This window comes from Lissotriton vulgaris, chromosome 7 (assembly GCF_964263255.1).
Source record: "Lissotriton vulgaris chromosome 7, aLisVul1.2, whole genome shotgun sequence".
Classification (NCBI taxonomy): domain Eukaryota; kingdom Metazoa; phylum Chordata; class Amphibia; order Caudata; family Salamandridae; genus Lissotriton; species Lissotriton vulgaris.
In genome coordinates this window covers 795,529,775-795,545,326 of record NC_141695.1, presented here as the reverse complement: position 1 = coordinate 795,545,326, position 15,552 = coordinate 795,529,775, and the positions used below count along the sequence as shown (strand labels likewise).

General features: G+C 46.8%; 1 protein-coding gene across 1 annotated transcript in view; it reads left to right on the top strand.

Moving 5' to 3' along the window:
- The window catches only part of CCDC40 (coiled-coil domain 40 molecular ruler complex subunit), a 762,745-nt gene that overhangs the window by 127,781 nt on the left and 619,412 nt on the right, over positions 1-15,552 (top strand). The window contains exon 7 of the mRNA XM_086931053.1: positions 13,071-13,154. Within this exon, the coding sequence (XP_086787179.1) occupies positions 13,071-13,154 (84 nt within the window). The remainder of the gene's footprint in view (positions 1-13,070; positions 13,155-15,552) is intronic.

Below are 15,552 nucleotides of genomic sequence, written 5' to 3'. Positions count from 1 at the left end.
AGACGGAAACAGTTCTTGAGCTTTTGGAAGGCGGGAGGGAGTTACCCTCCCGGCCGTATTTATTAAAATATGAAACAAAATTAAAACATTAAAATAACAGTTTCATATCATGTACAATTTCATTTACACATTACGATGTTTATTGGCTAACCTTAACATATTTCTAATACAAAGGTTCTCCTAGCCGATTCTAAAACATCCTGTAAATGCATTTCTCAAAATTCACATTGTACATCCTAACATTACGGGCCAACGGCAAGGTCGTAACCGGTGTCAGATCCCAAAATACCAGAACTCCCCCCCTTACTTGTGAGGGGCGGGCGCACAGAGGACTGTACCTCTGTGCCAACTTCCAATTTCCCTTGTCTTAACGGGGGCCCCATATTTACTCAACGCCATCTTGGTGGTCGTCCGAGGACTCGTGTGAGGTGTCTAGAAGGTAGCGTAGACCCCCCTCCCACCCCACACTGCTTACCACATCCGCCGTCGCGGATATCCTGGCCCCGGGAAATTCCCAGGAGGGGCCCGTAGCCCCTCCTCCCCAGGGAGGGGCCTTGACCGCCTTCCCTTTCGGCGGCCCCATCCTTAGAGGGTACCGCCTCCCCGTGTGAGGGGCCAATGGCCGCCTCCCCCCGGGCGCTCCCATCCATAATGGGTGGCGCCCCACCTCTAGGGATCTTCCAATTACTGCTCACCGATCATGACCTTACCGCCACAGGCCGGATAGTTGACCGGCTATCCGGACCCCCCACAAAACTCCTACTAAAGGTCATGGCTACACAAACTTATTAACCAAGCTACGAAGTCACCTATGAGTAAGACATTTCCCTCCCGGGACAAATGGACCCCATCTTCCAGATACATATGGTCCCCCCGGATACATCCATGCGGAACACAATACAAATTTCCTGTACGAAACAACCTACCCAGTTTGTTATTAACCTTCTTTACCGATTGATTCAAGGCTGACACAGAGAGGGCCCCCCGCCACACCTTCCGAGGAATCATGTGTGACCATGCAATCGTGCACCCCGGAACCCTTCTCGCCAACCAACTTACTGAGGATAAGATTAACTCGAGAAGTACTCGTCGACCAATGGTCACCAAATCATTGCCCCCAAGATGCACTATGATTACAGACGGCGGTGACCTTGTCCGCCCTAACAGTCCCTCCATAAAACCTTGAAATGGTCAATAGAGAGCCCGCCCCTTCCGTGGAAGGTCACCCTGTACCCGTATTCCCCAGCCACGTGAATCACGTCACCTGCTTTGAATACGTCCGCGGCGCGCCTCACGTATGAGTGGCCAATGACCCACACCACTCTTCCCTCGGCCGGTGATCTTGGACCGCTGGTCCCCAGGTGTCGGGTCAACTGCACAGTCCGCCCCGCAAAGCCTGCTCGCGAAACTGTAAACCAAACAGAAGACAAGAAGCGTGAGTGCATGACATTAGCTTCACAACATGTGCAACCGCACATACCTTTTGTAACAATTAGAAGACCAACGCCCCAACTGTTTCACCTTCTCCACACTCAGACCCCTGGCTGTAGCCTCTGTAGCAGCCCCTATCCGGAAGGAATGAGTCCCAAAATCGCTCGGGTCCAAGCCCGCTGCCGCGATTGCCATTGTTAACACCCGCTGAAACTGAAATCTAGTCAGTGGGGTGGCGTCGGTGTGTCTCAGCAAGCTCCCCCCCCATGATGCCGCCCTCTGCGCTAAATACTCCTCCACGCATTTTACCGGGCACATGGGAGACCCCTGGATCCGCTGGACTACCACACTGTCCCCGATGGCTCCCTGATCGGTCTTGGACTTGGCTATTGTGACCACCATTGTGTCACCCCTTATCTGAATGTGTTCTCGACACAGACCTCCCCCCGTATCCTGCTTATTCCTCGCTACCAGCTCGCTTACCCGCATAGCCCCATGGAATGCTAATGCAAAAGCGGCCCGGAACAGCACCGTCTCCGTTTGAGATGAACAAGTCGCAGGGAGTACGGACATTAACATGGACAACCTTGCTAGATCTATCGGGTGCCTCTCATCCTCCCTACGGCCCTCAAGGCGTTGCCACCCACGCAGTGCCTTTTTACGAGAAAGGACGATGTGGGGTCATGGATGCCATGCGCCTGCGCCATAAAGGCAATGGCGACCCTGTGCCTATTGGCTGTTGCCAGTGATCGGCCTGCCTGATGTAGTGCTACCAGAAATTTCAGGACATACTCCTCCTGCCCCCAATGCTCCCCCCTAGCTTGACCCAAAAATGACCAATAGGAACGGAACGCTCCTTCATATGCCTTCCTTGTCCTGGGTGCTAGACTCTCTCCCACGAGGTTTTGTAATCCGGGGCACCGAGAGACCAGAGAGCTTCGGGAAATGGTGCCGCCACCAAGTCCGCTGAGGGCAGAAAACCCCGGAAGGCCTGCATATGGGAACGAGAGAGTGCATCAGCTGCCTGGTTCAGTACCCCCGGCACGTGTCTTACCCTAAAGTGGACGTTTAATCTCATACATAGCAAGACAATTTCCTTCAGTAATCTCAAAATCCACTTGCAGCGTGCTGCCTGATTATTGATACATTCCACAACAGTCATATTATCAGACCAGAACACTACAGCGTGATCACGAAACCCCTCTGGCCATGTTTTCAAGGCTACCAGAATGGGGAACAGCTCAAGAAACCCAATGTTACCTGTGAGCCCACTATCGTGCCACCACGCTGGCCATGTTTGCGCCGACCATCGATTACCAAAGATGGCGTCAAAGCCCACACTTCCTGCCGAGTCGGTCCACAACCCCAGCTCCTCGGAGGAAGCTGATGGTTTGTTCCACACGACACGACCAGAGAGCTTCCGCCAGAAGTGCCAGCCATATGCGCATATCCTTGCGAACCTCTGCTGACAGTCTTGTGCGGTGGTGCCCTTCCTTGAGGCCCACCATGGCTTGTGCGATAGAGCGGGAAAAGGGGCGAGCCATCGGTATTACTCTAAGGGCAAAGTTAAGCTGACCCACAGTTTGTTGCAACTGATGGAGAGTTACTTTCCTCTCGCCAAGGCATATCCCAAGAGAGGCCTTAAATTTCATTACCTTCTCCATGGGTAAACGGAAGCACCCCTCCACTGAATCGAGCTCAATTCCCAGAAACTCGAGTGAAGTAGATGGCCCCACTGTCTTGCCTGGTGCCAATGGCACGCCGAAACCTTTCATGAGATTACAAAATTCATTCAAAGCCTGTTCACATTCTGTGCCCCCGGCTGCCCCCAGAAACAGAAAATCATCAAGGTAATGCATAACCTGAGTGAAGCCCGTGGCTCTGGTGAACGCCCATTGCAAAAAAGTACTGAACTTCTCAAAATACGCACAGGAGATGGAGCAACCCATCGGCATACATTTATCCATGTAGTAGCGTCCTTGAAACACAAAACCTAAGAGACGCTGATCTTGTGGGTGTACCGGGAGCAACCGGAACGCTGACTCGATATCTGATTTAGCCATCAGCGCTCCGGGCCCCAGGCGATTCAACATGGCGACGGCCTCATCAAAGGATGCGTACCGCACCGAACAAACTCCCGGGTCAATCGCATCGTTCACCGAAAGACCCCTAGGAGCGGATAAATTATGGATTAATCGAAACTCACCTGGGTCCTTCTTGGGGACTACTCCCAACGGTGAACAAACAAAGTTAACAACAGGCGGATTCTCATACGGTCCCGCAACCCGACCTCGGGTCACCTCCTTTGCAATTTTGCCTGTACCACCGCCGTATTTTGTTGAACAGATAGTTGATTTTTACACTGTGCTTCCCCCCGAAAATCCCCCGCCGGGATGTGGAAACCATACGAGAAACCATCTCGCAACACCCCAGCGGAGACATGATCAGGGTATTCGTTCAGCCAAGGGATCAATGCCATGATGTCAACGGGAGTAGGTAACGGTGCCCCTCGGTCGATGTTAGACCTGTTTGGCTCCTCCTCTACCTCCTGTCTCACCATTCTTGGCTCTGCACAAACTCTCGGGGTGTGAAGACTGCCCGCACCCTGCACACTCATGCCTAAACTTGCATGTCCCTTGTGGCCTAGTGCACTTGCCTCTGTTAAAGCTCCAACAGACCCCTTTTTTACCTGAGTTCCCATTATTCTTTGTGTGCTGATCCCCGTTGGCGCCTGCCCGAAAGGGCGCCGCCGAATAATGGCGGGAAGGCTCTGTCCCATTCCCGCCAAAAGAAGACGACTTTGCCGAGTTCGGCATACCCTGCTTCTGCCATGAAATGGAGTCGAAACAATCCCACGTCAGGGATGAGTCGTGCTCCTTGGCCTTACGAAATTTGTTATCATAACTCATCCATTGATTGCCTTCGTATGATTCATAAAATTCCATAATACGTGTTTGATAACAGGCTAATTCCGCCAACAGTTCAGGCCTACGTTCCCCCATGATTGCAGTGAACATTCCAAAGGCCCTGGCCCAATTAGCGATCGTTTCATCTACTCTGAAACCCGCCATTTTTGCACGCCATACACTCGGATGTAACAACTCCTTCTGATTTTTAACGTGCTCTATCTCATAGTGATCGGTCAACAGAGAAAACATATTCACATATTTATCAGCCCAGATCCTTTCTTTCACATCCATCGGAATATGCTGCACCACCCTTTCCCTCCTTGAGGGTAACGATCCCACCCCCGCCATTGGCAACGGCTGCTTACCCGAACCGGTAGCTGTATCTGTTGTTGCTGCCGTTCCAACGCTTGCCGCCGGCCTTTCCGAGGGAACCTGCGGGGAAACAAGAGGACAAGGTGCCTTCGCAGCATCTCTCGATTGCTGCAACTGCTTCATTATTAACCTGGCCTCTTCGGCCGTGTCTCCTGGTGCCCCACCACTCTCGTTGTTCTTGCCCAACCATGTCGCCAACTGGGCGGCCAGTTCGGGGGGCATATCCTCCTCGCTAACGGGTGTAACTACCACAGGGATCGGCTGTCCCGCGTTCGGGATCGGAACTGGGGCCTCCACTGGACCGACCGGGCTTGCTGGAGGGGACTCGGGCACCGGGGCCTCCCCTCCTGCCGCCCTATTCCTGGCCCTTTTACCTCTCCCGGCAGGGACTACTCCCGGCAATGCTGGTCCGATGACTTTCTTCGGTCTACCCGTGCCATTCATTGCCGCCATCTGCTTCTTCATGTTCGCCATGTCCTTTACCAGCATGCGAAGCATTTGTTCGGTCCCAACCTTCTTTCCGACCTTCTTGCCAGGCATCGTCTACGGATATTCGATTCGAGGTCCTGGATCCAAAGCTTCGGACTCACTGAAAGAGAAACACAAAAATTACAAGCTCTCAAAATTGGCTCCTTGTTCCGTCTCGGGCTCACACGTGCAACGAGGGGGTGCAGCTTCCAAGCACAGGAACAAGAGGATGCTTTCTTGGATTGTTGCTCCTTTTATTCTTCCTCGGGGGGGGGCGTGGACCCTCCTCCAACCGCCTACGGGGCGTGTCCAACGGTGTAGGTGTCTAGGACAACCCCTCTTGGGCGGGAAAAGGCGCGCCCCGGCTACGCCACTTCGGGCATACCAGCCGAGACACGCCTCCCGCCCAAAATGGTTTCCCGGGGGGATCGGGGCACCCAACCATACGTTCGGGGGGACCGAGTGGTCGCCCCTTTCCATTCACAGTGTTCCATCATCTATCCAATGGCTCTGCTAAGCGGATTTTCTATCCATGCGCAAACATTGCCTCCCCATCACAATCTGCCAGCGCTGCGTCTGATTGCATGGCTCACCAGTACCTGCTGTACAGACACAAACTCCAATCTGTATGAACCCTCTGTTTTAGGCAAACAGAATGATTTTGCGATGCATGTAAATGCTAACATTTCTGTCAGTCTGAAAAAGAATAGTGATCCTAGAGCACTCGAATAAGAGATGGCACTAGCCAGACCTGACTTACAATTCTTTAGGTCTTCTAAACAATCCCTTGCCAACAGGATAGTTCTTCAAGCCCTATTACTTTTGCATCGGGATTGAGGTTATTCCCTGCTCCATTGATTCCCGAACTCCCCACTATGCCCCCTACATCTTACATGCTAAAGCACATCAGGCTCACCATGATGGAACTCCGCTGCCGTCCCTTGCTGCCCACACATCTTCACAGCCAGCTGCATCTTAGATAAACCACCATGACCTGCACCCCCCTCTGCCCATCTGGCTGGCAAGTTCACCTTCCGCTGTGGTTCTGGTCACAACTGCAGTATAAATCCCACATAAGGTTGTACATACCTAGATGTATGCATGCATGTGTAGAGTGATGCATCGCTTTAATAATGGCCTGATTTTATTCAGCGATTCATACTGCTCTACTTCGGTTTCTAACCAGTGTAAGTGACAGATATTACCCGTACCCAGTTCATGGTCCTCAATCTATTGAGAAGGAAGGAAGGCTAACTCTTACTAGCTGGGATCCAGACTGGTGACTTCAGATGACTGCATTTTCAGTGGGGCGTGTTCAGCTGACTGAGTCATCTTGCAGCCCCATGTTATCAGAAGGGATCCTGTCTTCCTTCTGGCAAGGCATGAAGGCCATTCACTGAGAGTTAAATCATCTACCGCTGCCGCTCTTTAAAATGTTCCCACTAGGCACTTGAGAGGGACACCTCTATCTGTGTAAGTTATTACCTTTTACCGACTGGAATGTCTAGAGTAATTCCAGAGCAGTTAGTTTGTGGTCAGGCCTTCCAGTAGAGTTTGTTTGCTTAATAGATTTTATTCTCCCTCTTTTGCCACATCCATGTCGACTGCTTAAATAGTGGGATGGGCGTGCTGGTCTAGTCTGGTGAAGTTTCCATCTGAATGAGTGAAATGTTGTCCTTCATCGATATCTTTGTTTAATTCATAAACATTAGTCCTTCCTCCATTCCCTTGGGAGCCTTGAGAGGAGATGAAGAGATAGAGAGTGAGTTGCACTTCTAGTTAGCTCTAAACATGAACAGAGGCTGTCTCTCACTCGACAGCACTGGGGGAACCTGGAAAAGCCTGAATGCCTTACACTGTCCGAGGCCTGTTTCTCTGCCTAAGGATGCCAGACCGTCTGCTTAGTTTAGTTTTCTTTTAAAGCAGGAGTGTTTGGGGAGAGAGAAATATAAAAAGTAACACAAATTCTACAGGTAAATGTCATTGCATCTTTATGACGTAATAATAATTCAATGACTAATCCTAGGTGTAAAAACAAAAGGAACATATACAGTGGGCGAGGAAACAGACCCTGCTGGATAGCGCTGAAATTCTAAACTAAACCATATGCTAACTTTTCCTCTTGCTGAAAACGTGTGAGCACATCAGACCAACATTCAACAAAGCTAAGCAGTTCATTATCATCTCAAGCACGGATGATAACCAGCCTGGCAGAAATCTGAGCAAAAAATAAAGTACTTGTCTTTTTCGCTTCCTTTAGAAAGAAAGTAACAACATGATTAAATAATAGACGATTCCGATAGATTAGATCTGAATAGATGTGAGTGATATCTGTGTGGAGTTTTTGAAAAAATTAGTCCAATCCTCCCATGGTCTGTGGTATGGTTTTAAAAATAACTATTTCGCTTTGCAGAAAGTGCTCAGAGATGGTGCAGAAAGGTAGTATTTATAATTTAATTAAGAAACCGTTTATGTAAAATTAGAATTACATGTATGTAACTTTTACTTCTTGATTACGTTGAACATGTAAACATTTGAAAGAAAGTTTTAATATAGTCTAATTGACCTCCAGAAATGATAATCTCTGGCAGTCTAGTTATCCTGCTGAATTAAGTCTTACCATTTATATTCAGGGGAGGTGTGTCCTACCATACATTTTGTTCCATGATGGATCTAATTTACTTTCATGCCTCCAAACAGTCATGAAGTGCATCTACCCACTGGCCTCAAATCTGAATGTTATCCTCACACATTTAAAAATTCACCTTGATGTGCTGTAATGATGCGCGGACTAGCAGACCTGTATACACATTAAGAAGGGAAGCAGGATAGGATAGAACCGAGAGACACCCACTGTGAACAGGGCTAACCATGGAGTAGGCATCTTTGATTAGTATCTGTTGCATCTGAGCTTCAAGAAAGCAGTGCATCTAGGTGTTTCTTTTGCTGTGATCTCCATTGTGCTTTACAAGCACTCCACCAGTAGTGGGTAATTCACCTTTTCAATGGAAGTCCACAGAAGCAGGTCAAGCTGATGCTTCATTCTGGCCCTTCAGAATTTCTCTTAGCGCTTTAAATGATGGTTCCCTGATGCAGCACTAGCAAAAAATTAAAAGTGTACAACAATGTGATAATTATCTCACCATTTCATACAAATATTTTTAATCTCACACTTTTTTGTTGAATGTATATCTTATGGTGTGTTTCGGCACTAATTGTGATGCGCAGATCTAGGAATACCAACGCCATAATTTGATCTATATTCTGGACGACATTTCCTAACTTCCAGCACCGCTGACTTGTTAGTGTATGCTTGGCAGAATCCTTGCTGATAGGGGCTTATTAGATTTTAAGTTGGTAGTTGAGAGTTTGCAGTGCTTCCTAAAATATTGCCCTCAAATGTCTGTTCAGTATTGAGTAGAAACTTTCAGGGCCACCCATATCAGGCTAGTCTTTGTAAGAGGGAGACAGCCAAGGCTTGGTTTAAGTATTAAGCACAGCTGCATCTTCCATAGAGTTGTGGATAGTGTCCTGAATGCAGGAATCAAGAGTGGTTGCAAGGTGCTGGGTCACTCTTGTGGTGTCTGATTTGACAATTTTATGGACCCATTTTTGTCTTTATCTATTTCTACATCCTGAACTTAGTCTTAGTTGTAGCATCTTTAAGTTCCACAAAAGACAAACCCATGGGGTTTACAGAGTTATCGTTTTCTAGTCTATTGTCTTTTATTTTTTGCTAAATTAGTCTGATAATTTAGAAGCTAAACCATCAAAACGTCAAGTCTGATGTTGCATTCTCTGTCTTCTGTAAGACAGCGAAATGTTTAGCAATACAGATTTGATTTGTACATGAGGTAAACATTGCAACACACAAATAGCCTTATTCAGGGCCTCTGTGCTGTAGCCTTGATTTCAGCCCATTTTGTGTTTTTAGGTCTCGACCTGGCAAAAGCAGCGCATGCGCTGCTCTGCCATGCAGAGGACTTTTGGAATCGATACGATTCCAGGGTGCACGCGGGTAGACAAACGAGACAGAAGATGGGCACGCCGGGATTGGATGCTTTACTGGCTTTGTGATACACTGGGGACTTTTTTTTCACCGCCTGTAACGGCAGCCCCGCGTGCACATTTTCTCTCCGTCCCATGACGGGCCGCGCTTGTTGTGAAATGTAATGGCGATGAAGCCCTGTACTCTTGTAAGGAGACAGTTTTGTCGCTTAGCTCAATTAGGTGTTTCGTTTTATGCCTTGCCTCTTCACCTGACTCTGATGCATGTCTGCACAATGAACTTAAAAAACAACATTCTTCTTTGTGAAAGAGGGGACAGAAATTGGAGACATTTATTCAGTGGTGCGCTCGCACACTCTGATGAAGAGACGGCGAAGAGCATGTTATAAACACTAGAGGATGTGCGGTCTAACAGCATTGATATTAACTACACCTGCATGCAGTATTATTAATCACATTGACAACAGGAAAGGATGGGTGGGAGTCACACTAATTAATAGGCTGTCCCTTCGCTCACACTATCTGCCTCATGCGTTGCGAGCAGAGACAAACCCAACCCCACCTGCGCCACATTGTAAACCACCTGGTGACACACTATGGCATTTATCATTATGGTATTGGCAGCCAGAGCTGACCGCTGCTTGCAGGCCCGACCATATCCGACCTTAACCGGACCGACCCCAGCATTGCCACGGGGCCCACCAGCAGCCACGGCCCGGCTCGCACCTGAAAGAAGTAAGTGTGCTGACTCAGAGCCCGGTATATGTACTTGGTAGCTTGCTCTAGTTGCTATAGTAAATAAAATGTACTTCATTCTGTACTGAGAACTGAGCAGTCATGCAGTCTGTCTCTGTTGTGCACAGTTGTCAGCAGCTTTGGCGCACTATTATGTAACTTGAGTCGTTTCAAGGGGGCGGTGGATTGTGCGACCATCCACTTTGCAATTTGCCTGGCTTTCGCGCCACGGGCATGGCAGTGCGCCGGACTATAATAATGTGCCCAGCACCAGGGGAGCTTATTTCATTTTTAAATAAATACAGCCTGCTTGGCTGTGACCTATCTGTGCCCCCGGCTTAAGAGGCTCACTCTCCTGAGACTTATCCGTGTTGGGGCCTATCAAATCCTGTTTGGCCCGGGTCCACATGGAATGCTCCTCAGCATTATTTGGTTGATTGCCAGGGAAGAGCTGGGGGCCCAATGGGTGTAGGCTGGCTGGTTAAGGCAGTGGCAGAATTAATTGATTTTCAGTCGGCCCACCTGGCACCCGGTGTCCGAGTCTGTGGCACGATGTTCTGTGTACCCCAGCTCAGGTCCCTGGAATTGTTGCATCCGCCTGGCAACACAGAACTTCAACACATGTCTGACTTCAGGTGCTTGGAGTGCAAAAGAGCTAGGTAGTACTTTTCTTTAAAAGCCAGGACAGGACTCTAATAACAGCCACTCAGATCTCCTCTCCTGACTTGAGACTGGCAGGTTTAGTACTTGGATTTTAAGATCTCCTTTGAGTTTCTAGTTGCTCAAATAGGTGTAATTTCTTATTACACCTATTTCTGTCCCTCGTCTTCGTTGCTTGATTTTGCATGCAAGAAAATGTCACTCATAGTTAATAAATGTCACTCATAATTACCCTGAAATTATGAAAATGTCACACATAAACAATTTGAAACCTTGGTAGCTATGCAACATGTATGTTCTACCGACGCATGTGGACGTGCATATATGCTACAACGCCTAGTCAGGGGTAGTAAGTGCTATATGAATGAACTTGGAATATATGTTTGTCCGTCGCCCCGTCATTCCTAGTCCTTCAGCCCCCAAAATGAAGGCGTCAGGGAAAGCAGGTCTAGATAGTGCACATCTGTCTAGGAGTGTGGATTCGTTTGTGCGGGAGTACAATGCAGGAAGGGTTTTGCTGCTCTCTTTGGATGAATGGTGCGGTAACTCTCTGGGGGCTGATCGACAATTTTTCTTCAGGGAATTGCACACTCTATTAGTTATGTTTTGTTAATTCAGCTTATAAGCGCGTTGCTACCCAAACAAAAGGCGTCATGGCACTGTGACCAAGGAGGAGCAGAATAAACAAGCATTAAAAATGCAATAGGTCTCGCCTTTATGAAGTTAAAGCCATTTGCGTTGCTATACAATACCATTAGCAAAGCAAATGGCTTTAACGTAATCAAAGGCAAGACCTATTGCATTTTCAATGCCTAGTTTTCTAGGGGTTAGTCTCTGCACAATCTGAGATCGCGCCAGGGATAGACAGGGATTCTTAGTACGCCCATCTCTTTTGCTCACATTGTGAGTAAAATAACCTTGTATTCTGATAACTTGCACACAGCGCATATCTTTGCATCTTATTTCGAATTACAGAAACCATGAATGATTACTCTTTTATAGTCTCTGGTAAACGGAAACCAAAAGACAACAACAAACAATCTAAGACTGGAATTCATACAAAGTCTGTGTCTTGAATTGTTGATTTGCATCCATAAATAAATAACATGTATGAAAACAAAAAACCTTCACCATTGTGTTCTTGTGTCGGGAAATGAACCTCTCTATTTCCTCCAGCTTGCCCACAGATACATTTTACCTTATTTATATTGCTTTATTTGCCAACAATTTTAGTAGTCCTCCGTGGGAAGTTGCCTCTTCTTTGGCATTTGGGCATTAGCAAACCAGAGTTTCAGAATTTGTCAATACAATGTGAAGGATTACTCAGAACACTTCTCGCTACATTTATTAGCTAACAAGCTGCTTCTTCTGTCACTTTAAGAAGGCTTGAAATAGGGGGCTGTCTTCCAGCATCAGAGCTTTGGTTGCCCCTGTCTAATGGGTCTCCTTGTGTATCCTGTGTCAGCTATCTGTGCTCTTTCTGGCCTAAACTTAAAGGTCGATGTTAGGCCCAAACTTAACACAGCACGTTACCCACAATACTTCATCCCTGCTGTGAAACCTGGCTGTGGCAACATCATTTTATGGGGATATTTCTCAACAGCAGGAACTGGACCACTTGTCAGGATACAAGAGCATACACATGAGACCGTTTCTGAAGTGCTCTTGTGGAGTACCTGTTGCCCTCTGCAAGAAAAGTTAGACTGGGACCTTTCAGCACTAAAAAGGCCCTAATCCCAAAGCTAAAGCTACTTTAGAGCGGCTAGATACCAAAAACGCCCAATCAGAGCCTGAAAATGTATGGCACTACTTGAAGTTTGTTGCCTGTTCATAACTGTGGAGGTTACTTCCAGCACATATTGACTCAGTGGGTGAAGACTTAGCGAATTGTGATATTTCAGCTTTGTATCATTAGTATATATTGTTTTCATTATAAATGCAGAGTTGGAATAGTACCTTGGAAACAGTCCTAATTTAGGCTGAAACTCTGAGACACTAGCACAACAAAATGTTAGAAATGTTGCAGGGTGTGCGCTATCTCTGAGCATTCCCTGGAGAGACCTGCATATGCTGTTGTTTTTGCTGCTTGACTACATTATGATAGACCGGATAACACAATATAGAAATAAATGTTTTAGATGAACAGTTATGTTTAAAGTGAGGTTCTCGCAAGAGACATTTAGACACCCTGACTTGCAAATAGCTAACAAGGGGAGAGCGTCGGAAAGCTCTGCTACAGTATGGAGTAAACACCATGCAGCCCACCAAGAGACACACTTTGAAGAATACTAAACGTGTCCAAGAGGCCCTTTTGAGAATGACCCCTACCAGTCCAAACCCAGTCATTGCTGGAAGATCCAGCAATGGAGCAGTTCCTTTACAGCAAGAGGTCTTCTTAGCCGGAGGCCTCTATGTCTCAGTCCAGAGGCTGAAAGGTTGTGATGATGCATGTGACCAATAATTCATTTTTATTTATCTGTGTCATAGCCCCTGATGACGAGATTTCAGTCCGCCCTGAAGAGCTACCTTATCAAGCGAATGGAGGCTGTGAACCTGGAGCTGCGCGAATTGGTACGTATTTGTTGTGTTTCTACCTGGTCGTTGGTGCATGATGGTTTGCAGCCTCAAACAGAATTAGCCATAGGAGTGAAGCAGTGTCATTGTAACAAGGGATGTAGCTGGTCCAACGTCACTTCAGCACCGGCGTAGCAAAGCAAGTGATCCAGTGTCCCAGCAGCATTGGCATAACAACGCATGTGGTCCACTGTCACGGTAGTAGAGACACGGCCATGCATTTGGTCCAGCATCATTCCAGTATTGGCTCAGCAATGTCTGTGAACCAGTGTTGTACTGTGGTGTTTATTCTCCAAGTAGGGGTATGCTATATATATATCAACACTGACATACATACTCGCTAGTGTCACTACAGCAGACGTAGCCGAGCATCTGAACCAGGTACATTACGGCATTGGCACAGTAGTGCATATGATCCAGTGCAGCATCAACACAGACACAAGCATGCATGTGATCCGCTGTCACAGCAGCACTGACCCAGTGGTGCATATAAATCAGCTTATATGCATTAGTGAGACCTCTGTGCATGTGATCCGCTGCCACAGCAGCAATGGCCCTGTGGTGCATATAAATCAGCTTATTTGCATTAAAGAGAACGCTGGCTTGTGATCCACTGCCACAGCAGCACTGGCCCAGTGAGCATTTTAAATCAGCTTATCTGCATTAGAGATACCACTTTGCATGCGATCCGCTGCCACAGCAGCACTGGCCCAGCGGTGCATTTTAAATCAGCTTATCTGCCTTAGAGAGACCGCTGTGCATGCGATCCACTGCCCCAGCAGCACTGGCCCAGCGGTGCATTTTAAATCAGCAAAGATGGGAAGAGTACTATCAAAAGAGCAGCAACACTTAATTAAGTGCCGGCCCCCTGGGCTCAGCGATGTACACAACACGTGTGTATTAGTCTATGACTCCAAAATATGCGTGATCAATATTTTCTGAAGAAGCTTCAATCAATAATTTTCAGGTTCTTTATTGATAATGTTCATTCAATTGATTCTGGTGTGAAGTAAAGTGAATTGTTCCAAATAGATAACGATGTTAACAGCACATCATGATGTAAATCATTCAAAATCCCAATGCATTTCGGGCTGGGGACCCTTCATCAGAGGAACAATCTGAAAGTAATAGAATGCAAATTATGCCTCACGATAAGCTCACACAATCGCAAATGAAATAATAACGAGTTATTACGTGCATACGGTCTAGTGGAGGATGAAGATGGTCAACGGTGCACAGGATATAACACTGATAAGTGTGTCACAGCTACAGAAAATATCCCGGTGTTGTCTGTAAGTAAAAGAAAAAGACTTAAACAAGATCGTGAAGGGCAGCTAGTGGATGACTGTTTAATAAAAATGTGATAGAAACATCACTCGAATAGGAGAAATGGGCATACTGGTAGCACTCATAACTGGAAAATCGATAAAGAAACGCTAAAGAAAAGAAGAGAAACACCCGTAGTGCCGACAAAATCGTGTTACTCGACGATCTGGACATCGTGATGTTTCTATCACGTTTATTTAAAACAGTCATCCACTAGCTTCCCTTCACGATCTTGTTTGAGTCTTTTTCTTTTACTTACAGACAACAGGGGGATATTTTCTTTAGCTGTGACACACTTATCAGTGTTATATCCTGTGCACCGTTGACCATCTTCATCCTCCTCTAGACCGTATGCACGTAATAACTCGTTATTATTTCATTTGCGATTGTGTGAGCTTATCGTTAGGCATCATTTGCATTCTATTACTTTCAGATTGTTCCCCTGATGAAGGGCCCCCAGCCCGAAATGCATTGGGATTTTGAACGATTTACATCATGATGTGCTGTTAACATTGTTATCTATTTGAAACAATTCACTTTACTTCATACCAGAATCAATTGAATGAACATTATCAATAAAGAACCTGAAAGTTATTGATTGAAGCTTCTTCAGAAAATATTGATCACGCATTTTTTTTAATCATAGTCTAATACACACGTGTTGTGTACATCGCTGTGCCCAGGGGGCCGGCACTTAATCAAGTATCGCTGCTCTTTTGATAATTCTCTTGTGACACCACAGTCAAGGGGTGATACCCCGGGAGCACGCAACAAATTCTTCAGTTGAACTTCATCTACAGGGTGCGCGCCCTATTATCTTTTTTTTGAATGGTGGGTAGAGGACACACATGAAAAGCATAAATATCAAATTAAAAAACTGAAGCAGTGACTATACAGCACTTCTTTTAATGAAACGGTTTTCTCAAGCTTTGTAAAAATACAAAGAAAAAGTTGACAAGTGCAGCGGAGGGTGAGCTTTCAAAGTGATACAACTTTGACAACAGCGGTGCAAGCTGTGCCCCCAACTGAGCGCGGGCACATCACACCCATTACACAGGTAGTGACACCC